Source organism: Cucurbita pepo, chromosome LG06 (assembly GCF_002806865.2).
Source record: "Cucurbita pepo subsp. pepo cultivar mu-cu-16 chromosome LG06, ASM280686v2, whole genome shotgun sequence".
NCBI lineage: Eukaryota > Viridiplantae > Streptophyta > Magnoliopsida > Cucurbitales > Cucurbitaceae > Cucurbita > Cucurbita pepo.
The window spans coordinates 6,822,433-6,848,305 of record NC_036643.1 but is presented as its reverse complement, the minus strand read 5'-3'; the positions used below and the strand labels follow the sequence as shown (position 1 = coordinate 6,848,305).

At 37.1% G+C, this 25,873-nt stretch overlaps 2 protein-coding genes across 4 annotated transcripts; both read right to left on the bottom strand.

The window, feature by feature from the left end:
- Positions 1-2,513: 2,513 nt before the first annotated feature.
- LOC111796763 (protein-tyrosine-phosphatase PTP1) lies at positions 2,514-12,505 on the bottom strand. The gene is made up of 9 exons (XM_023679520.1): positions 12,133-12,505; positions 10,507-10,603; positions 10,306-10,388; positions 10,071-10,211; positions 7,336-7,470; positions 3,559-3,704; positions 3,344-3,485; positions 3,088-3,168; positions 2,514-2,951 (listed from the first exon to the last, which is right to left on the bottom strand). Exons 1-8 carry the CDS (start codon positions 12,502-12,504, stop codon positions 3,100-3,102), a joined length of 1,185 nt encoding a protein of 394 aa, XP_023535288.1. The 5' UTR covers position 12,505; the 3' UTR covers positions 2,514-2,951; positions 3,088-3,099.
- A 4,924-nt stretch (positions 12,506-17,429) lies between these two features.
- Positions 17,430-25,074, bottom strand: LOC111796761 (protein DETOXIFICATION 54-like). 3 transcript variants are annotated; one of them, XM_023679515.1, is made up of 5 exons: positions 24,989-25,060; positions 22,507-22,534; positions 22,185-22,292; positions 21,232-22,107; positions 17,430-18,123 (listed from the first exon to the last, which is right to left on the bottom strand). In XM_023679515.1, exons 3-5 carry the CDS (start codon positions 22,236-22,238, stop codon positions 17,584-17,586), a joined length of 1,470 nt encoding a protein of 489 aa, XP_023535283.1. In that variant the 5' UTR covers positions 22,239-22,292; positions 22,507-22,534; positions 24,989-25,060; the 3' UTR covers positions 17,430-17,583. The 3 variants fall into 3 exon arrangements, with proteins under 3 accessions (XP_023535283.1, XP_023535284.1, XP_023535282.1); XM_023679516.1 differs by lacking the exon at positions 22,507-22,534 and having other exon boundaries at positions 24,989-25,074; XM_023679514.1 differs by lacking the exons at positions 22,507-22,534; positions 24,989-25,060 and having other exon boundaries at positions 22,185-22,472.
- Positions 25,075-25,873: the final 799 nt, after the last annotated feature.

Genomic DNA, 25,873 nt, shown 5'->3' with positions numbered 1-25,873 from the left:
CTAAATCTTGGTTCTAGATCTTCGATCGTAAGAGGTAATCTAATTCTAGCCTGGTTGATCTGAATTTTGTACAAGGAGGTGTTAATTACTTTTAGTAAGGGTTCTTGCTCCAACAAAAGCTTGAATCATTGGGCTGAGGATTAGGGTTGCATTATCACCAATCATAATAGATTTTTCACGACTAGAAATTGTCTAATGACCCTTTAGTAGCCTCGTCATAGTAACTTGATTACATCATAAACATGAGAGGAGCGATCTCATACCTGAACCAACTAAGATAAACATGTGAGCTAGCATAATAGCTTCATTGTTGCTAAAGATTAGCTGGCGACTCCTAGTAATCTCATCATAGTACATGATAATGTGAAGAAACACATGTTAGGATCGCACAACAACGCATATACTCATCTATATGAACACAAAAAAATAGGAGAGAGAAAATGCAAAGAGAAATATTGACTAAAAGTTTATATTGATAATTTCAAAATGTACCGAAAGAGAGAATGCAGGTAATGCAGAAAAGTACGTCTTCAAAGCACGGGTAAGTAGTACATATATGGTTTCAGTTTACTATATATATAGTTTTAACCGATATAATCACCTACTATATATAAATATCTGTCATATATTAGGCTCCATATTCCAAACACATATATGAGGTTAGTTGGTGACTCTCGAGCAACTCCATCATAGTAAACTGATAACATGAAAAGGTACATACATAATCATAAACGAGAACATTGATACCATAGGCAATCAAACATGTTCATACCTAAGCCTTATTTAGAAAATCATGTGTCTTGCCGATGAATACACGATGAATACAGTGACAACAGATGCAATTTGACGTGCTCCTTTCCAACTTACAAGTCTTGTAGCGATGATAACGTTATTGCACACAAAAACACGGGTGATGAAGCTAAGAAAGATGACAAAAAAAAAAAAAAAAAAAAANCTTACCATAGATGTATGGTGAGCGATGATAACATAATTGTTTGAAGGGCCGAGGAAAACGAAGTCGTTCATAAATTTAAAGGGGCTACGGACGAATTTGATTTTCGTCTATATATTGACAGTAAGAATTTTTTTTATTAGGCTTCAAAATTTAGACTAGGGGCAAAAAAAGGTTAATGATATTCCCAATAAATAAATATATAACTCAATCATTTGAGGAGCATGTGTACGTCTAGCTCGAATGTGTATCTTTTTCATTTTTTTCTAGTGATGAGACAAATTTCTTTGGTGGCTCTTGGCTTTGGTGAGTTCTCTTAACCAAGCTACCGCCTATGAGTCGCTCGACTGACATCCTGCTTTCAAGAGATTGGAGTCAAATTCTCTTTATAAAACGGTACAAGAGACAACGTGCAAACATATTTTGTAATTATAAAGAGTCTTGCCCCTGCCTATGAGTCGCTCGACTGACATTCTGCTTTCAAGGGACTGGAGTCAAATTCTCTCTATAAAACGATACAAGAGACAACGTGCAAATATATTTTGTAATTGTAAAGAGTTTTGCTACTTCATCTAGGAGTAAAATATGTAGGTCAGTTTTGTTACGTCGAAACCTAAAAACCCTAAACCCTAATTGTCGATAATTCCTTATTTGTCATAAACTAAACTCTAAATCGGGATGGATCTCACTCTTGTTTATTCTTCTGGTCGCAAGTTCAAGGAGCTTTACTTTAAAATAGCTCAAACAAGCAACTCTTTTCAAAAACGAGATTACGAAATTCTTCTAGAATGAACTTTTAGAACCAGGTTTGAAGTTAAGTTAACGAGTTCTTCTTGCTACCACCTCCGATCCATAAGGTATTAAGATATTATCTTCCTTTATGCCGTCGAAGCTAACCATAAAAGATAAGACTCCTAATTTTAGGTAACTCATCTCCTAATCTTCCTCACTATTGTATGAGCTTAACTGCATAACCCTTACGCAATTGAGTCTTTTAAAAAAGATTGATATTGGCACCTTTGTGTTTATAGTAGGGCCGTCAATAAAATATAAGTTTTTCCATTCTCTATTTAGTTGACCTTCTAGACCAAACGGGTACCTCGACATTCTTTGATAGATCTTAAAAGTAGCTATCATCAAAAATAGATCTAAGTTTTTGTCATTCGAAAATAATTAAGAGTACACGAGCTAAATAATTTGAAACAACATTTTCCTCACCTTTATTTTTACGGCTTAATCTATGTTCTTCATTATTTTTAAACTAATATATGTATCATGTCTCGTAAAGACAGATGTAGTAGGGATTGCAAACCAGAATACACAACTTGGTTTTGGAAGAAATGACATTCAAAATTGTAGAGCTGGTCGTCTTTCATATCGAGCCATTGAAGCAATGCGTAAGACTATAATCGGACAACTCCATCATGCTATGTGTGAACAATTCCAAAGAAATGGTAAAATATGGGTCAGAGTTCTCGTGGATCTCCCTATTACTGAGAAACCTATAGGTTGGATTGCTCGTGTGTCCACGGGACAAATCCCATTTGAAATAGTTTCGATGAAAATAACTTGTCACTAAATTTACAATTCAACTTTATCGCTAAGGACATGTTTGTAACTAAACATACTACTACAAGACGGACCATTGTCAAACTGAAGGAGACGATGAACTTGTAATGATATTCAGCAAGGAATGTCCAATAAAACCCAAGAACAATCAGTTGGGTGGCAAATGTTTGCCACAAAGTATATGAAGCTCATGAATTCTGTTCAAGTTAAGCAATTATTGAAATGATCAATGGTGAGCATCATAAGAGAAAAATTAGTTGGTTAGCACATTCACTGTGACCACAATGAACAGTGTTCATACTCGGCTGCTCGAGAAAACGAACCTCCTGGAACCACAGCTGCTGATTTCATCAACGCTGAGAAGATCAAATCCAGCAAGCTCTTTATTAAGCAAGATCCCAACCCCGCATACGGTCGGTCATTAATCCGTCTGAAAAAAGATTAACAAGCAGTCGCAACTTGGTTAGACATGATATTACTAGTCGCCGCACTTCATTGGACTCATGAGTAACATTAAAAAAAGCTAGAAAACGAGTCGAGAAGACAGCATCTGAGAATAGTCATACCGCTTCGAGCCTCTACTGTGGAACAGATATAAGGTCTTGTAGTTCATCAACAATGGTTCTATAGCAGAAAAAGTATTGATCCTAATAGACAGAGGAGTTGCAAGTTTGTTAGGAGTAAACCAACAAAGGCAAATAAACTCATGGTTATACGAGCGCAGCAACGGTTACGTTATCGTGCATATAACGACCTTTTCATGGACAAACAATTTAGAACAATTAGGAGGCTACAGATATAGAACGAGAGAGGCTAGTTTACCAGTGTTTGGACCATTCCAATTCGCTGGGATCTAAATGTAAAAATGGTACTGACAAGATCTAAAGCAGACAAGTCTCCAATAAGGATTCTCTGAATTGTGTTATGAATTGCACAATATGTTCCAGTTCTTCCAATACCTGCACTGAAGAAGTGAAATAACCTCAGATAAAGCGAACGAGCACTGTGTGTCGTACGATGATCGACATAGGCTGTACCTGCAATGCACCACTATTGGGCCGAGATCGGGTGGTAAATGATACAGCCTCTTCAACATTTCACGAACAGCAAGTGTGTCATTAGGAACTCCATGGTCAGGCCATTCTGGGTACTGAATATGTAGAACAGCTACATGTTCTTCTGACTACAAAGCCAATGGAGAGGGAAACGTGACTCGGAGCTTAGTAAAAGCACAAAATAGGTTCAAGACGAGTCGCACGAATAGAATGAAAAGAGCACGTGTGAAAGCAATTCATTAAATGAGCTTAAAGAGCTGGCTCTTTTATAAGTTGAATCAGCTCGAATCAACCAATGGGGAGCTTAAAGAGCACGAAGGATTAAGAATGTTTGTATTAAACTACAAGGCCCCCAGAGCTCTTTCTCAATCTAGTTTTTGAGTGTTTTTACTATTTCCATTTGAGTTTGTCTGCCCAACACACACCTGATTTCTTGAGTTTTGGGAAAAATAACCAAAACTCATGCATAAACCAATGGAACTAATGTTATGTTTCAAAATTTATACGAAGGTGCTTACAAACATTAAGAAATCAGTGGATAAACATTCCATTGGTTTAAGCTTTGAAACAAAGGCCCAACTATGTAAAATTACTCAAAGATATTCTCACCAAGGAGAGGAGATTGGGCGAGTATGATACGGTCTCTTCGACTAAGGAATGCAGCGCAATCTCGAAGGATCAAATTCCTCCTAAGGCGAAAGAACCTGACACTATCAGCATCCCTATATACATAGGAGGGAAAGAGTTGTTTAGAGCCCTCTGTGATCTTGGAGCTAGCATAAACCTTATGCCTCTTTTTGTTTATCAGAAATTAGGCAGAGGAGAAGCTAGGCTCACCACTATCACTTTGCAACTTGCACATAGGTCCACTACCTTTCCTGAAGGGAAATTAGAGTGTATTTCAGTGCGAGTTGACAAGTACTTTTTTCATTTTGGACCATGAGGCTGACATAAATGTACCCACCATCTTAGGAAGATCCTCATAAATGGGAGTTGACTATAGGAGTGAATGGTCAGGAGGTGAAATTCAATGTTTATGATAACCTGAAATACCCCACTGATGTTGAAAATTGTTCTATGATTCGGGTTCTGGGTGAGCTCGTTACGGATAGTTTCGAGCAGAAAATGCAGGAGAAACATACAAAGATATATGCACAATCGGATTCTCTATGAGTGATTGAAGAAGACAGATTTTAGCTAGTAAGTTAAAGTAAGAATAAGACCTGGTTAAAGGATTGCACAGTGAGCTTGAGGATTTAAGTAATGGTTGTATTAGCAATTGGGAACTAACGGGTTAGTTAAGCGTTTATAGGTTTTAGCAAGAGAATGATGAGACTGTAGCATAGGTAAGTTAAGTTAGGAACTAAGATAACACCACAGCAGAAGGATTTGCAGCATCATTAATCTTGATAGAGCGATTTGTGGAAAGAAGAGCCCAATGGAGAGCTATACAAGGTAGAAACAAATTCTCTACCTAAGGTAGTTGGTTTACTGATGGTTAAAATTTTAGGGGAGATTCATGAGGTTTGTATTAGTTAGGGGCATGTTATAATTCAAGTTTGGGGGTTGGAGAACTCATAAAAAAAGAGTTACTAGCTATGACTTCGAGTATAAAGCCTAATATTTGTGAGTGATTTGCTAATGATTTTACGTATTTCTTCCATTAGTTTGTCTTTTTCATCAAGCAATATTAGTAGAATGCTCATAGTTCCTGTTTGAGCATTTTAGTATCTGATCTGATATTCTTATGTACATTATAGATGTGAGATCCCACATTGGTTGAGGAGGAGAACGAGGCATTCTTTATAAGAGTGTTGAAATCTCTCCTCAGTAGACGCGTTTTAAAAACCTTGAGGGAAAGTCCAAATAGGACAATATTTGCTTGCGGTGGGCTTGGGCAATTACAAATGGTATCAGAGCCAGACACTGGGCGATGTGCCAGTTAGGAGGCTGAGCCCCCAAGGGGGATGGACACGAGGTGGTGTGCCAGCAAGGATGCTGGGCCCCGAAGGGGGTGGATAGGGGGGTCCCACGTCGATTGGAGAAGGGAATGAATGCCAACGAGGATGTTGGGCCCCGAAGGGTGTGGATGTGAGATCCCACAGGTTGGGGAGGAGAAAGAAGCATTCTTTATAAGAATGTTGAAATCTCTCCCTAGTAGACGCGTTTTAAAAACCTTGAGGGAAAGCCCAACAAGGACAATATCTACTTACAGTGGGCTTGGGCTAGGATTCAGGATAGCGGAGGAGCATTTCGTGAGCAGATCTTTTTATGGTTCAAAACCTTAGCATTTGGAATTCGTCAAGGGGGACGAATTTCACCAGAAGTAGCACATGTTAAAGCAGCTCACTAAATGAGCTGGCTTTTTTATCAGTTGGTTCCACTCGAATGAAGCAATGGGAAGCTGCCATTGTACCCTTCCTAGTCTATTCAGCCCTGGTTTCAAAAAGGAGGGTACTTATTTCGGTAGTCGTTCAGTTTTTATATATTTATGGGTTTTTCATTCAGTTTATATATATATATATGTTTTCATTTATGAATGGTGTGATATGATCATGATACCACGAGACTCAACCTATCAAAAGGCATCAAGGGATAAGCCATAGAGAACCAAGGAGTAAAGTTGTGCATGCGACTCACGTCCATTGCCAATCAGCCACGTGTATCCACACAATAAGACTCAAAACCCTCCTAAGAAGTTATACCATGCACAACTGCCCTGTCTTGGTAGCTCACGCTTGCTCACCAATGTGTACACACAATATCAACATTGCCAACACATCAATGCACACGTGGGACACTGGGTGCATGCCAACATTTGTGCACAGGATGTTCATGCCAACCTTGAGCACATCACCTGTTGGCCACCCACGACACCTAATCTACTACTCACAAGGCTAGTCGCCTCTCCTTACACGTGCCTCTACCCTGTCTACCGCCCAACTACATGCACACCCTTCAACGGCCCAGAACCTAACCCAAACCAACTTCTTTTGAGAAGTTTCCTTGCTTGTTTCTTTGATTAATTTAGAAATATACTTGATCCTTTTGGAGATATGTTAGATCATGGATTATATTTTGTAAGAGACTTTTATAGCTTTATTTTATTGCATTTTTAGTTTAGGAAGAATTCTCTTAATTGTGTTCACGCATTTCCTTTTGTAAGCCTTGCTTTAGTCTTACATGTTTGAAGCATTCATGTATTGGTTGGTCATCAAACTTGTAGAGTGTTTCATTCTCGAAGTACGAACAAGTTTTTTCTTTGCCTTCGACCATAAGATAACCCTCCTTCCACCTCTCACCTCGAGTCAATTTCAATTTGATATTGTGTTCTATCAGTTTGCGTACTAGAAAGGTCTAAGAGGTTTTTTTCATAGTTTCCTGTGTTGTTTCCACTAGCTTCGTACCATAGAGGAAGTTCGGGAGACGGAGATACACATAATTTTGATGAACCAATCCACGATGGAGGATTGTCGAGAGAGATAGCCCTCTAGAAAGATTATTGATATTGGCAATATAGTTTTAGCGTTATTTTTCCTATATTCAGAATCCTTACACCCGACTCGTCACCCTCTATCTTCAACTTCCTATGCACTTTATTTGCACACACATGCTAATTCTAACCCAGCTTGTCACCTTCAAAATATACCCAACTCACCCTCTAACTACATGACACCCAAAGGCAACATTAGTGTTTATATGTTTCGGTTGACGTATAGAAGTTATATACACGTGCAGAAATAGCATGTAAGAAATTACCTCTTTATGGTTCACTTCCAAATGGCGCAGTATAAGAGAGGAAATGGAAGATTTTATCCATTTGGAGACTACCAATAGATTACCAAAATCTCTACTACCATCTTCAGCTGGAAAGTAATCTCCACACTTCACCGTCTGCACAAATTATTAGAAGTTAGGCATTTGTAGTTATAAATCACAATGATATAAAACAATCAAGAAAGTTAAGCAGGATTGACTATAGTGATAGAATTTGGTAATGGTTGTGATATAAATTAGGAAAATTTGGGAGTCCCTTATTTCTTCTTATAATAAGACAATGATCAGAATATTTAGCCAAGGAACCAAAAGCCAATAGGCTTTTACTCTATCCCGAATGGACCCAACCCTAGCCGTTGTCGTCAAACCTAACTCTAGTCGCCATCATTGCCAAACCCAGTCGCACCACTGCTGGTCCTATTCATTGTCATCTAATTGTCGTAGACCAGTTACCTTTGTCTGTTGTCCTTGTTTGCGATCTCAGCTTCAATATCTGTCCACATTTATGAACTCATTCTTTGTGTAACGCCCCAGATACACCGCCAGCAGATATTGTCCTCTTTGGGCTTTCCCTTTCAGCCTTCCCCTCAAGGCTTTAAAACGCGTCTGCTAAGGGAAGGTTTCCACACCCTTATAAATGGTGGTTTGTTCTCCTCAACCAACGTGGGACATCACAATCCACCCCTCTTCGAGACCCAGCGTCCTCGCTGGCACTCTTTCTTTCCTCCAATCGATGTGGGACTGCCCCCAAATCCACCCCCCTTCGGGGCCCAATGTCCTTACTGGCATACCGCCTCGTGTCTACCCCCCTTCGGGGAACAGCGAGAAGGCTGGCACATTGTCCGGTGTCTGGCTCTGATACCATTTATAACGCCCCAGATCCACCGCCAGCAGATATTGTCCTCTTTGGGCTTTCCCTTTCGGGCTTCTCCTCAAGGCTTTAAAGCGCATCTGCTAAGGGAAGGTTTCTACACTCTTATAAATAGTGGTTGTTCTCCTCCCCAACCAATGTGGGACATCACACTTTGGGTCTAGTTTGCAAAAGCTCTTCTATCTCTCCGATGGGTTAGCTTCAACAGTCGTGTGTCGCCACTGTTCGCTGTCAACACACCTTCTTTCTCAGTTATTGTTTTTATTGTAGTCCATCAGCTCTGCCAGCCGAAGGATTCTTAGCTTCGTTTTTTGCACTTTTTTTTTTTTTTCCATAAGTTATGGTTGAAAGGAGCTGCTATGTTGATAATAAGTACTTTAGCATTTGGAATGAAAATGGTGTATTCTTTGTTCAAGTAGTGAAGAACAAGTTGATTACTCCTCACTCATTACCACATTTCCACTGGTTGGAAGGCTCGCTTGTGGATCTTTTGCTTCTTCTAATGTCTATGAACTTTCTCAAGCAAACTCGAGATTGATAGTGGTACAATTCGTTTGTCAAAACGAAGGTTTTATTCTGGTTGGTTCATAATTGCATTGTTTGCCCACCTTTGGAGGAAGAAAGTTAATTCAATTCCCTGTGAGTTTCTTAAAAAAAAAGTTGGTATATTTTCTAAGAAATGCTAAAAGACTTCCTCAAGAATTATGATGACAACTCCCATGTTTTAAAGGGTTTAGCTAAATCATCTTTAGAGAAAAATTCTTATTCTTTTAGTGTGTGAGGAATGTATCAAAGGACTTGAATGGAAAACAGGGGCTCAAGCACTGTTGAAAAGTTGCATTCTTCTTATTCTCAATGGGTGAAGAAAGACCTAGAAGTGGTGAATTTGAATTTTAGCGAGCTTATGGTTGTTTCTAGGCTATTTACTCACAATAATTGGAAGGAGATTAATGATGTTTTGGAAGAGAACTTTAAGGACTTTGTTTCAATTAATCATTTCATGGAAAACAAGGCTTTACTAAGTTTAAGGGTGGAAACTCATTCGTGTCTTTTGAACATTTGTATATTGAAAAGTGACCTCGTGAAAAGTATAGTCGTCCACATTTTATTGAGGGTTATGTGCGGATGTCCATCAAAAACTTGCCTCTAACCTATTGGGATCGTAGGACGTGTGAAGCTATCGGTTATTACTTCAGTGGTCTTGAGAGTATTTCTTCCCAAACTCCTAATATGTTAAATTGCACTTAGCCTCATTGAAGTAAAAAGAAATGTGTGTAATTTTATTCCCGCTTCCATAGAAATCAAGGGTAAAAATGGGGGAATGTGTTTACTAGATTTGGTGAAGTTACTACCTTAGACCCTCCAAAAATCATTAATGGAGTTCTCTCATTGAAAGACTTCTCCAATTCTATGGACTTGCATCGTTTACATCAAGTTAGGGAAGATAAAGGAATTATGAGCTTGAAGTTGGAGATATTGGTGGGTATTTTCCTCCTCCTGAGCTTCATGTGTCCCTTTTTGACGCATCCATTAAAGCTCTGGAGTCGTCAAGGTCTTTGTATGTTAAAGAAGTTCAAATTGCGACATTGTTGCTTATCCCTTAAACTATACTCGGAGAAGTGGGCTGCTCCTTTCTTTTCAGTCACCCATTGAGGATAATACTATGGATCCTAATCTAGTAGAAGAAAATTGTTCACGTCTATCGGTCTCCTCCATACGACAAGGGGGTAATAAGAACGTATCAACATTAGTTCCATCAAATCTTTCAATCCTTTCTAGAACATTTTTGTTCACGAATGAAATCTTGTGGAGATTAAAATTAACATGTAGTTCATACAAATATTACCTTGTAATTATCAATGAGACGAGTAAGCATCAAGATTGCAGGGCATTTATACTGCAATACCATCTCCCAGAAATCCTCATAAGTGTGTGGTAACGGACCTTGTGTGGCAATAAACTTAGAAAGGCTTTCTGAGGAGGAACTCTGCATATTCAAATAGACAATGGAGAGGAAAGTCAAAAGAGATACTTGTACTGAAATATTATCTAAGTAGAAGCATATCAATTATTGCACTTACGGAAATAAAGCTTGCATTGATATAACCCTTTGCAGAAGGTCTGTAATCCTTACAAGAGTCGAGCACGACTCTAGTCTCGTCAACTGAAATTATTTATACAACATTTCAGCTATCATATTGGACTAACTAATAATGAAAAACTTTTAGTTTTCAAATGGAAGATTCAGTAAAACAAAAGGTTTGAATGGTGTTTGAACTTACAGGGTAATACATCGGTGTAACGATTCTTACTGATGTTGACATTGTCAAGAGCCACAGAGCAATTTTTCTTCATATCCGATGCGGTTATTCTCTGGGCCTGAATCCACAATGAGACAACAGTTCATGAAAATTAGAACATAGAAAAAATTATTCAACAACCGTGCGTGAGAACTAGAAATTTATGTATTTGCAGGCTTAAAAAAATGAGTTGGATATGTTTCATGTTCGAAGCTTATTTGTAACAGTCTAAGTCCACCGCTAGCAGATATTGTCCTTTTTGGGTTTTCCTTTTCGGGCTTCCCCTCAAGGTTTTTGAAACGTGTCTGCTAAGGAAAGGTTTCCACACCCTTATAAAGAATGCTTCGTTCTCCTTTACAACCAATGTGGGATCTCACAATCCACCCCCCTTTGGATTGGAGTCCAGCGTCTTCGCTGGCACTCGCTCCCTTCTCCAATCGATGTGGGACCCTCCAATCCACCCCCCTTCGGAACCCAGCATCCTTAATAGCACACCACCTTGTGTCCACCCCCCTTCAGGGCTCAACCTCCTCGCTGGCACATGGCCTGATGTCTAGCTTTGATACGATTTGTAACAGCCCAAGTCCACCGCTAGCAAATATTGTCCTCTTTGAGTTTTCCCTTTCGAGCTTCCCCTCAAGGTTTTTAAAAGGTATCTACTAGGGAGAGGCTTCCACACCCTTATAAAAAATGTTTCATTCTCCTTCCCAACCGATGTGGGATCTCACAGTCCACCCCCCTTCGGATTGAGGCCCAATGTCCTCGCTAGCACTCATTCCCTTCTCCAATCAATGTGGGACCCCCCGATCCACCACCCACCTTTGGGACCCAGCATCCTTACTAGCACACACCTCGTGTCCACCCCCTTCAGAGCTCAACCTCCTCATTGACACATGGCTTGATGTCTGGCTTTGATACCAGTTGTAACAGCCCAAACCCACCGTTAGCAAATATTGTCCTCTTTAGGTTTTCCCTTTCGAGCTTCCCCTCAAGGTTTTTAAAATGCGTTTGCTAGGGAGAGGTTTCCACACCCTTATAAAGAATGTTCCGTTCTCCTTCCCAACCGATATGGGATCTCACACTATTATTCTCATCCTATGTTACTATATTTCTCTAATTATCATGCTTAAAAAGTATTCTACATGTGTCTAACAAACATTAGATTTGTATTCACTTTGCACAATTAGTGTCTCATATATTTACAGTGCTAACAAATGTTGTCAAACAAGTATTGAAGCATCAGAGTGTCCGACATGGACACATTACCTAAACTAAGTGTACATGCTTCTCAGACAAAATCCAAGACATTGATACACAAAATTGATCAACCCACTCAAACTATCAAATCTATTATCAGAACTAGAACCTCATTTAGACACTTCCAGAGCAAAGTTTTAAGGATTTCATGAGCAAAAAAGTAGAATCACTTACAAAACTCAATAATGCCGTTATCAATTCTAAAACTAGATGAACATATCGATTATTGTCCAACTTCTTAAGAAGATAAACTACAGTAAACAGAAATTAACCACAAACTAGATCAATCTCCATGTATTTCTCAACAGAAGGACAAGAGAAACAAATATAGCATAAAAACGAAAGGCGAACCTGCAATCGGGCGAACTCCTGGTTGATGACATCAGGCATCTGGAGCTTCTCCTTGAAGGCCTCAAGAGCTTCGGAACAAAGCTTAATCTGATGCGGTGTGAGAGCGAGTCTAGGGGGAGAATCGGGGGAGAAAATGAAAGGGTTGGAGGAGGACGAAGAGGAGGATGAAGAGTTACCCGCGGCGGCCATGGGCGACCGGCGACGATGATTCCGGGAACGTGTGGAAGTGAGATTCCCCAGCGGTCTGATTTGGAAGGGAGAAAATGATGGATCGATGAACGGAATTGGAATCTGGTAATGGTTGTGATGAACTGGAACTCGTTGGGAATTTGAATCAATGAGTGCGCTTGCTTTATCATCTCTCCATTTCATCTACTGTGCTTTTTCTGTTTGTTTATGGGAATTTGATATTTAAAAATTCAATCATTCATTCCATTATAAACCTAATGAATTAAATTAAACTAAAGAAAATTTTATGAAAAAATTGATACGCACATATTTGAATGATGCTTAGTGTCACGGTCATGCTCGTCCAAAACGTGTTGCCCATGGCCGCAATCCATGACAAGCCCAACACTTTATGTCTTTTCATATTCTAGTGTTTTTCTTTTCATTTATAGGAAGTACGAGGTTTCACAAATATCATGTCTAGGCCTGTCAGACATCAAATGTCTCACAATGTATTATAGGGGGATACGACTAGTTGTCAACTTATCCCTACCCAAGGTTATATACGGTATGCCATTGTTATTTCTCTCTTGCTTGCTTATATAACGTCTCTTTCAAAAATCTCTATTCCTAAAACCTTCTCTTAAAACCGAGGCCAGAGGCTCGAGCATACGTCGCTTGGTCGTAGGTGACGCAAGAACGAATTGGCTTAGCTCACTTGTCGTTGGAAAGTGAGTGCCGCACAATCGCAAGTCTGCTGCCATCAAAAGTGCGATTGTGACATGTAGGTGGCACGATGATAGTGTCATCAAATCAACGGGTAGAGCCTGCGTCGACCTTTTATCTAATAAATATATTCCTTCCATAAGTCGACAGTACTTGTTTACTATCGATCTCTCGCCCATATTTAATCTTGGATAGAATTTACCGCCAGATTGAGACTACATTCCCAAATAACCAAACACTCAATGACAGCTCCTCTAACATTCTAATGAGTCTAGAAATTAAATTTCATAATTTTTCAACTAATTAATTTTTTTAATGAATTTTTAAACCTTAAAGAATACAAAATTAGAAAAAATAGTTAGAGTGGTTAAAAAATATATATATATTAATAATTTAAAAAATATATATTTATATCCAAAATGCAAGAATATTTTTATTATTTTAGCTTTATTCTTTTATTATTTATTAATAATAATTAAATTTTTAATTAATTTCAAGGTATAATTAAATATTTAAAAATAAATAAATAAATAGATTATTAATAAACAGGTGGGTCTAAAAAATGTCTCGACCCACTCGACACACAACCACTCATGTAAATATAAATTATACAGTAAAATTAATATAATTATTTTTAATGACGAAAATGATAAATAAAATTTAAATTTAACCGAACAATTATTTCCTCGATGTATGATGTAACATATTCAAATAATGATCATAGGTTAAATTAAAGTATGATTTTTTTAAGTATATATATATAATCATTTCTACTTAATATATGAATTTGGTAAGGTTGATTGGTCTAACCTCCACGACCTAACTTTAACTAATTAATAATTATGAATATTTATGGGTGTCTTTATACGTCTTGGACAAGTAAGACCGGGATATCTGTCATACGTCTTGGACATACATGACCGTGACATCCTCTCCCACTCAATTGGTTAACGTCCCTGTCAACCGACCCGAATAAGCAAGACTAAGACATCTGTCATGCGCCCATAAGCAACATGCTTTGGATAAGTATGATCGTGACATTTGATTAAATCTAAATCATGTGACAATTTTAACTTCAATATTAATTATTGGAGCAATAAAATAAAAAAAATAAATAAGAGTTTTTTTACTTTTTATCTTCTACTATTATGTCGTCTTTTTTAGTTCATTGGTGAACGTTTTTCAATTTCGCAGCAAGATTCTACTTGACGAATCGACTTTTAGTGGAAATAAAGTTTATTTTTATCATATTTTTCTTTAATGGAGTAATCTCATTCTCGAACAGGGCGCAAGACTTTTGGAATCGCCTCCACCAATTTTTCTATCATTGTCATGACCTGATTTTTAAGGATTTAAATCTCGAACCATGACGAAAAAAAAAGTGAATAAAAATAAAATACGGTAATCCATCATAAAGACCTAATTTTTCTCTAAGCTCTAGGAAGTTCGGTTCTAATTTTACAGCTAACGGAGCTTCTAGGAAGGTCTCGAAGTTCCAAAGAGTTCTTTTATCCATCATAAAGACATAAACTCACTCTGGGTCGGGAGGATGTTCACTCATTTCTGGCATCACAAATCTACTAAACAAGATATCTTAGCTCGGGATGAACTATATTTAGTGTTCTTTTGACATATTTAGCTTGCATTGTCATGCCACTGAATGAACGTATCCTGAGTTGAGGCACTACCTCATATAATCTATTAGGACAATATGACATCTACAGGTTTGAACATCGTCTATGGAAGGTTAACTAGCAAACCCTTCCACGAGGCCATAAAGTCACTCTAAGTTTGGGGGAGCGACCCTTTGTGTTCGCTAGATACTAAGTTCATCTGTGTGTTTACTCGTCTATTATAGTTGGATTTTCAACGACATGACCATCTTCAAAAGGCATGGGGGCATTTCCACACACGCTAGGGCACTCATCCTAAGCTCGTTACCCATGTAATTTCTAGTCCCTCTCAAGACTGGTTTACGAAATCCCGACCTCAATCTTAAACTCATTGCTACACATGATAGTAACTAAATTGTCTCGTCACGCTATCATATATAATCGATCTGAGTCACATTTCTGAACTCACATTTCTAAGACGTTGGGAGCTACCTCCTCGAGGGTATTCTAAGTTTTGGGAACATTATGATTTCAACTACTAATCGCCACTTACGATCATAAGGTGCTCGGTCTACTGAAAAACGTATTGACCTAGGTCAATGTGAAACCATTCAAGCTCTAACGCCCTACTCTTCATATCCTAGGGGCATTTCAATAGAATTTCATAACATACAACGGATTCTCGTTTAAAATTGCCTTTCTAAGGTCCTAATCCTGTATATTCTAACCACCTAAGCAAGATATATGCTGCATGATAGCATGTCTGGGCCCTACCAGTATTATTTGAAGGAAGTTCTAATGACTACTTACTTGGGGGATACGTGCCTTCCAAAACTTGCTCTTTCGTTGCAATTTTGTTTAAATTTTTTTTAATAGGTCCTAATTCAAGTTAAATTAAGGTCGATGATAAATAGTTGAATGAAAAAAAAAAAAAAAAAGACCTCACCACGTGCCTCGAGGGCCTTCCATACGCAGTTTCACGTGTGAAAGTTGGTCACGCACTTGGAGGAGTAGTCACACTCTTGGCATGAAACATGGAACCTTCTGATTGGTGCCGTCATTCTTGGCATGACATTTGAGGTAGTGGTGTACATCCAACCCGCTAACCTGAAAACTTAACCGGAATTATAAGGGTTGGGTTGAGTTTAAAAGGATTTTGGGTTTAGGTTGGCCTTGGAATCCGATCTGATATCGAATTGGATTCGAGTTCAAAGTTCAAATTATTGGGTTAACTCAACCCAACCCAAAAACCTTAAAACAATAAATAAAATAGGCTCAAGCCCACACAGCTCAAGCCCATGAGTCACTATGCGTCCGCGTCTGCGTCTACCTCTACATCTGGCGTGCGTCTGCACTCTGTAATATATAGTAAACATTTGTATATAGTAAATCACTGTATCTAGCAAAGTTATATATGGTAGCCATATATATACCCTTAGGTTGTGTTTTGAAAATTTACTTTTTGTCTTATTTATTCTCTAGTACGGTATATACTTGGAGTCAATATTCCTCCCTGTAATTTCTCTCCTCGAGTGTGTGTTGATGTACAATCCTAACTCTTTCCACCAAAACTATTTTACGTATGTCCAATTGAGGTTGATCCAAAATTTCTCTTCCTACCTCTTGATTCATACTTATATTGTTGAATGTGTACACATCGTTAGTTTAATAGAGTTCTACCATGGATCTTCGCTATAGCAATACTTCCGAGACTCACTACTTATTTGTTCAATACTTGAGGAAGTAATAAAGTTTTACCATGGATCTTCACTATGACAACACTTTCGAGGCTCACAATTTTTTTGTTCAAACACTTGAGGAAGCAATAGAGCTCTACCACATATTTTTACTATGACAACATCTTCAAAGCTCCCAACTTTTTTGTTCGTCGTTTGAGAAAGTAATAGAGCTCTACCATGGATTGAGTTTTCATTACTTTTGCTTTTTAGTTTTTTCAAAAAATCTCATACCAACAAAAATAGTATCTCTTACAAATAACATGACACAAATAGCTCGACAATTGATGACGGTAGCCGTTGTGCTTCCCAGAGTTTCATAATGTACTAATAGTTCGTTTGTCAATCAAAGAAATTAGAATTTCTCCAATTGTTGTTACCATAATTAATTCAAGTTTTGATGATTTCCCCAGTTCACAATCAGCTAAACTATTGTTATAATAGTTGGTAACATTAGAGAACAGCTTTGTCCAACACACTCTCTACGATGACTGAATTAACTCATCAACTATCCTATCAATTCAAACCTTCTAGCTAAGCAATGGCTCACATAAGGTCAAGAGAAAAGAAAAAAAAAAAAAAAAAAAATATCCATCCNTCAAGAAAAAAAAAAAAAAAAAAAAAAAACTATCCATCCCTAGATGAGTGCAGCCATATTAAGAATTACGGATCTTGATATTGGTATGATATTGTCCCTATATAATCCCCTCGAACAAAGTACGCCGTAGAACTTCTCCTTTATTGAGGCTCGACTCCTTTCTTTAGAGTCCCTGAACACTTTGCATGACTAAGTTAAAGGCACAACTTTAATACCATATTAGAAATCACGAATCTCCACAATAATATAATATTTGTCAACTTTGAGCATAAGCTCTAGTGACTTTGCTTTCGCCTCCCCTAAAAAGCCTTATACCAATGGAGACGCAATCCTTACTTATAAACACACGAGCATTCTCTAATAAAGCAGTAAATATGAGACTCCCTTCTAACAATTCTCTAACTGTTGTATAATTGAATTGATGGTATGACAAACAAGAATGGACTTGGAAGCCTCTAATCAAACGCTGCATCACCACAAGACTTTCAAAAACGCAAAGGAACATTCACACAAAATAGATAACACCACCAACAGCCAAAAACACGAAAAAAAAACAAGAAGAAGAAGAAGAAGAAGAAACCATTTCAATCTCTCTCTAGAGAATGTAAAGTTAATGGCTATTTTCCTCACCAAGGAGCCCCTGGGTTTCCCCTTCTGCACCATTAGCGGCCGTCATTTCCAAACCAGTGAGCTGCTTAGCCTTCAAAGCCTCAGCCTCCCAATCAGTCTTCACCAAAACCATATATAACATCGACACAGCACAAGTGATCTGGGCTGAGAGCAGCCCAAACCAAAGCCCAACAAATCCAACTCGAAGCCCAAATGCAAGGCCCACAGCCACAGGGGTGCCCACCAGGTAAAAAGATCCCAAGTTGATACGAGCACCCACAGCAGGACGGGCAGTGCCACGAAGGATGCCGTATCCAGTGGTCTGCGGGCAGTTCCAAAGCTCACAGAGACCTATGATTGGCAAAGCCGAAGAGACCAATGATTCAACCGACATATCATCTGTGAAAAGTGTGGCCCATGTCCGCCGGAGAATCACCGTCCACGTCACGTTGATTCCGCCTACCACAAGTGCGCATCCCAATGCCACCACGGCTGCAGCTTTCGCTTTCCTTGGCTTTCCACTTCCCAGCTCCTTCCCTACCTGCCTTGCGTTATGTACATTTTACACCCTAATCAGATCAAGAATGATGATGATGATGATGATAATGATCAATTGATCATAAACAAAAAGGATGAGATCAACGGTGGGGATTCATGTGGACACACTCGCTTTCCAATAAAATCATATTTTATTGCATCAATCAAATCAGAAGCTTTTTAATGGGTTACAACAATCTAAGTGCGTTCTCGGTTGTCACAATCAGATCTTTAACAATTTACAAGAAAGATGACAAATGAATTTACTCTTCCCAGTAAAACACATTCTGAAGTTTATCTCAACTAATTCTACTAAAAAAACAATTTTGTATGATCTTAAAATCCTTAGGGTTGTTTGAGGACATTAAGACTAATCTTAATTATGCCGAGGATTTGGATTTTTTATTATTATTATTATTTTTAGATGAAAGTTCTGTATCGGTAATTATTTACGGAATCAAATAAATTATAAAAGAAATAGAAAGCTGTAATGAAAGGCTAAATATCCTACCATATATTTGCTATGATAAAATGTCAAATATGATACTTATCTATAATAAAATGTCAAATATGATACCTATTTACCAGTCATTTCTATATGCTTCTTTTGGAAAAGCACGAGAATGGCCTATAATATCTATCGTACTAAGACTCAAAAGATCATCTAAAAATTGAAAAATCGAGATTCAAAACGAGGAAATCAAACTCAACTCAAGCAATCACTCAAGAGAAGAAAGGATTTTAGCTTGCCGAATTTATAAAAGAAAGAAGGAGAAGTCAGGTCATTCAATTCAAAAAAGGGCTTAAATGAAAGGAGCGACAAGAGTCTTTCACAAACTCGAGTTCAAGATCTCCGATTCAAATTCGATCGACTAGATCTGATCACATGATCAAAGAACTATTCATGAAGAAGAAGTTCCAACCAATTTCAATAGGTTAAACCATAATGGAAGACTAAATATCTTCCATCTTACAAAATATTTGTCTATCATAAAGAGTCAAATATGATCCATATACTAAACCATAATTTAAACTAAATGTCCTCAACAATTTTTGAGTTTGAGGTCGATGAGCCTGAAAGTTTAAATAAGTTCAACCAATTTAAAAATAATATTTACGACCATAATTCTGATATCAATTGGCAAAGACAACGTATCAAAATAATATTGTCTACCTAACCTCTCCCGACTTTACTTCTACCTTCCACACAACATAATTCATATCAAAATAATTGTTCTCAGACCTCTTCCTTTTCTAGTCAACTTCATTGGTACTTAACAATACTGAGGCATAATAAATGAGTGCGGTGCCTATACGAAAGAATACTACAAAATTTTCTTACTGGACCCCTCGTGTACACAACTTTTTAGATCATCAGTGGATAGACTGTCCCTACGTACACGTGCTACCCTCTTCTCACCCCCTCCCGTTCTCCAAAACCCATGCTATCTTATGCATCATAGTTCTGCGCCTCCCAGACGCACAAATAGGCATCATGTGCCCAAATAAATGCCAATATAATTTAAGCCCCACTGTTAATGGAGAGCTTAAATGTAAATGGTGTTAGATTCATGGGGATTAAATGGCTTAAAAAATTTACTAGATTTTCCAGTTTTTCCAAATTAATGAACTGGTTTGAAGAAATCTTCTCATGAAATGGCATGTACTTTAAACGGCAATCTCTACTGAACCATGAACATAGAAATAAAGGGTAAACAAAAACAACTAAAGAACGTTAAAAATATCCTCACTCGCCAAGACTAATAATTGTATAAGCTTATTTATGGTTAGTTTAAAAAAAATTATGCATTAGTATATTAGGAGAATGATTTAGAGATTCCGTCCCTATTACTTAAAGAAAAGAATTAAAATATTTTTAGAAATAAATGATAAGATATTTTAGGAATAAATTGTTTAGTTATATTATAAATACCCCTCCAACCTAATTTTATCCCAAAAGATATACAAAGCACATGAAGTAGTCTATACAAACTGTTTTTGTAATATCTTTTCAGTTGGTGTTAATAAATAGTCAGTGTTTTCTATAAAGAGTTTGTTCAACCTACAAAAATTTGTGTTCTAACAAAGAATCAATCTCCTACTCATGAAAGAGAGATAAAATATCTTCCCTTATTTTCCACTTGGAAGAACGGACACCTTACTGGGCTGATTTGATAATCAAACTGGTAGAAATATGAACCACAAAACTGGGATTGGTATTAGTAAAGTATTCATTCTGCAAGCGGCAAGTACCAAATGGAGGACAAATCTTAATACTAACATGGCTCAAAATAAGAAGAGTTCATCTTATATAGGGTGACAAGTAAGATAATAAGGGGAAAAGTTTCCTAATCAAGAGGAAAAAGTTAAGGCTTCTAGGCCGCCTAGCGATAAAAGGACTATGGTGCAAGATAGCCAGAAAATTTACCTAGAGAAAAAACCTCACTTTCAATGCGTGATAGTTCACTGATGGATGCTCTTAGGCTGAAGATGATCGGGCGGCTAAACAATTAGCCAAAATACATAGAAAGGAGTGTGTTCTACCTAAAGAGAGAGATACGCGCACGAGCAGTGGTGGACGGACCACCTCCAGAGTAAGAACCACTGAGGTCTAATCTAAAAGGGCAAAACGCACCAAGGATTTATCCCTTTTGAAGATATGGAGTTCATATGCATCCGTGTAAGATACAAAATGTCCTAAAATGCTAATATACCTAAAACCAAACAAAGAAGAGAGAGAGACGGCTGAAAATGAAAGGTTCCACATCGAAATATAGGATTAGAAAATGACGTGGGTTATTGGTATAAGTCTGTAAATTTTTAACTTTACTCAATTGAAGGTTTTTACCGGTTGACCATACCGGATATTGACTGACAAACTGTACAATTGACAAATGTTAAAAAAGGATCATGAGAAACAAGCATATTACTTGTCAAAAATTAATGATTACATAATACACAAAGATAATCACAATAATAATTGGCAGACTATAGATACGACAGAGATAAATCTAGCGTAGTGTTTTCACAATTTTTCTAGATTTATAGATACGACGGAGAAAACTGTAAGAGAAAAACATAATAATTATAAGAGATTGGGGAGGAAACTTACCCTGGAGGAGACGCAACCAGAGAGAGCCAGGGGTACGGTGTACATCATGCTTGTAGTTTGGATGAGAATCCCAGTGGCGGCCACAGCCGACGTTGGATTGGATAAATAACCAGACAGTACTGTCACTATTTCATACCACCACCACTCCAAACAGATTCCCAAGCAACTCGGTATAGCCAGCTTCATCACTGGCCCCACGCCTCCACAAACCTCACCCACCTTCAACGTCCATCTCATCTCCCCTTTCCTTCCCCACACCCACACGTATCCAGATAACAATCCCACAATGTTCAAATTTGTTATCACCGAAGCCATTGCCACTCCTTGCATTCCCATCCCCAGCGCCACCACCATCATGTAATTCAGAGGCACATGAAGGCCAACTGCTACCAGAGTGCTATACATCAAGGGTTTCGTGTCCTCTTGTGACCTCAAAAATATTTTTATGGGTTGCAACAAGGTGTTTGTTAAAAGGTCTGGAAGAGAATAAATACAATAAATAGCCGCCATCCTTGTGATTTGGTGATCTTGACCCAAAAATACCATGATGTTGTCAAGGTTGATCCAGAGAAAACCGATGGGTATAGTTGCAAAGAGGAGGATTAAGATCATGCGTTGCAGAGAAAGACAGAGGAGATCCCAATTTTTACTTCCGTAGGCTTGGCTGCATAAGGGTTCCAACCCAGCGGCTAAACCCACCATAACAGAATAGCCTGTGATATTTGTAAATCCTATAGCAAGTGCACCACCTGCTAGCTCAAGGCTTCCAATTCTGCCCAAGAACAAGACAGAGACCACCTGCCTTAAAAACACCAAGAAGTTCATGGTAGTTACCGGAAAGGTCAAACCCCACAGCTCTTTCAACTCTTCTACCACCTGCAATTAGCCGTTATACAATCTTCAAATCTTGAACAAAAACCGGGGGATGTTAAATTTTTGGTTCGTTTTTGTACCTGAGAAACAGAGAGGGCTTTGATTGAAGAGGCATCTGGGTTTCCGACTTCCATTTTTTCCAACCAAGGAATTATATTTTTTTTTAATTTCTCGACGAGGCGTATAAGCTGCATGGACACGCTCGATCAAACAATGAACAAAATAGAAATCGACGTCATAAAATTTATCGATGAATCCAGACCTCCAATGGAAAGTGTGGCATTTAGAACAATGAGTAGGAAAACAAAGTAGAGTACGAAAACAGCCTAAATAATTCAACTATTAATGAGATACGAGTTTATTAAAATATGTTTGAAACTTTTTGATCGGCACGAAACATACCTTCCTACGCTGGTATAGAAGTCTGACTCTGAAGTGCAGGAGTTAGAAGAAGCAAGCAAAAGCTAGGAATGAATAAGAAGACGAAGGAAGACAGAAACAACCAAGCAGGAATCTCGAATTTTAATTGTTTACCTCAAAAAGGAAATAAAATACGATGTAATGCTCAAGTGCTTTTGATCAGCTATTTTATTTTATTAAGGTATACATGCACGCCCATACCATGTTGTATTATATACACAGAGCGACATATATTTGTGCTTAGAAAAGCAGAAATGACTTATAAAGTGGCTGCTATGGCCTACTACCTACCACACGCACATATTGACAAATAGTTGAATGTTTAGAGCTTAGAGTGAATGAAAATGATGGTTGCAGCACAAGGGAATAGAGATAAGTAAGCAGGAAAGACAACGGGAGGGGGAAGGAGGAAGGGGCAGACGGAAAGGGACGGCAAAAAGAAACGGATCCATTTGTTGGCGTTTCGATGATTGATAACTTTTAATATCCAAGATTTTCTACTTTTTATACTCTCTTTAAACCGTGGGAAACCGAAAAAGTTAAATCTTTTTTTCTTTTCGGCACGACCCACCATGTGTGACCACACGAATACAGAGTGGGTGGGGACGGGTCAAATATGAGGGTTGGAAGAGTCGGCACTTGAAGGCCAACAGCAATGGAGACTGGACTCAAAACTCCAATTTTCTTGTGCTTCCTATTATCAAAATTGTGTTTTCAAACTTCATAAACGTTGGAACTGAAAAAAGACAGATGCATATCCACTTATCCTCTAGAATTCACAACTAAACAAAATATGAAATTATTAACTCAAAACTTTTTCTCAAACACTAAATCCCGTCAAAATTATTTAAGAGTATGACTACTTTAATAGAAGAGAATGTTATAACCATAAAAAGACCGTTACACACATAAAGAGACCGTTACACACAACGAGTCAATTGAAACAATCTATTCTTTCTAAAATAAAGAAATAAATAAAAGATACAACATATATGCTTCTTACGTGGAAAGCACTTATATGTCCATATATTTAAGGACGTCGAAAAAATGTGACCAACCCAACAAAATATTCGATACAATAATCATACGGACCTCAAATTTCATAATATTTGTAGCTTAGAAATCATATTTCTTAATAGATTACTCTTATAGGTAAAATAGAACAACTATCATCCATACACTTACTATAAAAACTATAGTTACATAGATATGCAAATGAGAGAATAAAAAGCCAGCATTGAATATGCATACGAGAACCAAAGAGACAAAAAATATATATATACGTATATGCAATTTCAATTCCTAATATGAATAAATAATTTTTTTTTTTTTTTATTATTGCGGAGCTAAATAATTGGAAAAACAATATCACGTGCAATTAACCTATAAATGAATGCCAAAGAATTATCACCAAACAAATTAATAAAATCACAAGCTGCAAAAAAAAAAAAAAAAAAAAAAAAAAAAAAAAACCAATTGGCAAATGTATTCTAGCGATTCTAAAGCAAATGTTATAATAATTCAAATATATAGAAACTTGATGCAATGGTCTTTTGTTAGCAATTAACTTAAGCATTTAATAAACTCTACAATATTAATTTAAGCATTACTTAAATGATCAAACTAAGTATTTTCCATGAAAGGTTCAAACTCTCACCCATTCGCACATGATGTTGAACCAAAAAAACAAAAAAAAAATATAATCAAATTCACGAATTTATACAATAAAAGAAATTTGGTAAGAGGTTAATGCACTGAGCCAAAAGAAATGTTATCCACTCACAAATTAGAATTTGTAGGCCATGTCTGTTGGTACACTGGCTCCCGTTAGCTCTTTCTGAATCAATATTATTCAAGTTAATGATTGAGAAAAAAAAATTATATTAATGAATCTAGATTAATAGAAAATTCCGACATAACGAAGTTCCTCATAGCCTCTGTCCGATATTCCTTTGTACTTATTGAACACTGCAATAATACACATCCAACTTCATTGCTTCCATTGTCTTCTACTTCGCAAACAAATTAAAACGAAATAACAAATTCTAAATCGTAACCTCCAAACGCATTCAGTAAAATTCTCAAACTCCTCTACAAATACGCTAAACAATAATCAGCCAAGTTAAAAAATCCAAATCTGAAAAATAAATCAAGGCACTCAAATGAACACTACACCACAATACAACACAAATTTCGAATCAACTCCACAAGTAATGGTCGAAACTCGATCAAGATAATCAAATAGAGAATCGTGCAACAAACGTACTAGAAATTAGGTTCTGTTAAAAAAAACTCACAAGTAATAACCGCCAATATTCGGCGGTTTTCAGACGAATAAAAACGCCGAAAGCCGCCGGAAAACTTCCGGCGCACGTTTCTTATTAACATCCTCTTCCTCACATCAGACGGCGCAATCCGATGCTAAAATCAGTTCGTAAACTAAAGAATAAGATAGATTGATCACCTGAAACGGAAGTGGAAGTCGAGGATTGAAGCTATGGCGAAGTTTCTGATGAAGAAAGAGAATGAAAACGGAAGGAAGGAGGGGAGAAGAAAGGGAGAATTGGAGGGAAGCGTCCATGTCTCTCAGTCATTTTCCCTCCAGATTTATTTATTGAAATTATTTATTTATTATTTTTATTTGAAATTTAAATCTCAATTTAATCCCTAAACTTTTTGTTTATTCCGTTTTAGCCCTTCAAATATATTATGCTGCGAGAATTTACTAGAAACTTCTAAATATTTTATTTGCTTTTGATATTTCTATAAAAAAAAAAAAAAATTATTTTAAAACATAATTTTTTTAATTTGATATTTTTATAATCATTAATATCACCCAACTAATTTATATATATATATACAATTTAATGTCGTTACTATATATGGACTTCATTTAAATTCCATAAAACGTAACATGTCTTAAAACACAGTCATGGACTTGCGTGTTTTGAAAACACATTTAAAACGACACAGCAAAAGGCTAAATAAAATAAATAAACATTTAAATTAAAAACATCAACTTAAGTCTAAGAAAATAAATAAACATTTAAATTAAAAACTTCAAAGTTATTGTTAAATTAAAAATAATAATGAAATTAATATTATATTAATTATTAAAAGATATTGAAGTGGGTCCATTCTTAAATGCAACATAGTCCCATCATAGGGTGGCATGGACGTATTGATAAATTATGATAAATTAGGGGAAGTAATGTCAAGTTTAAAATATTAAAATAAAATCTAGAAAAATATATTTAAAAATTTAGGGACCAAAATGAAGTAGGTACAAAAATCGAGGACTATATTATTATTAATATGAAAGATATGAATTATATTATTAGCCCGATTC

Coding starts and splice junctions, on each gene's coding strand:
- LOC111796763 (XM_023679520.1), bottom strand. CDS start 12,504: ATGAAATGGAGAGATGATAAAGCAAGCGCACTCATTGATTCAAATTCC. Junction 3,705..7,335: donor TGGAAGTGAACCATAAAGAG/GTAATTTCTTAC, acceptor TTGGCTTTGTAG/TCAGAAGAACATGTAGCTGT. Junction 3,169..3,343: donor TTGGAATGGTCCAAACACTG/GTAAACTAGCCT, acceptor TCTGTCTATTAG/GATCAATACTTTTTCTGCTA.
- LOC111796761 (XM_023679514.1), bottom strand. CDS start 22,298: ATGCAGCTTATACGCCTCGTCGAGAAATTAAAAAAAAATATAATTCCT. Junction 22,108..22,184: donor AAGCCCTCTCTGTTTCTCAG/GTACAAAAACGA, acceptor GGCTAATTGCAG/GTGGTAGAAGAGTTGAAAGA. Junction 18,124..21,231: donor CTGGTTGCGTCTCCTCCAGG/GTAAGTTTCCTC, acceptor AACGCAAGGCAG/GTAGGGAAGGAGCTGGGAAG.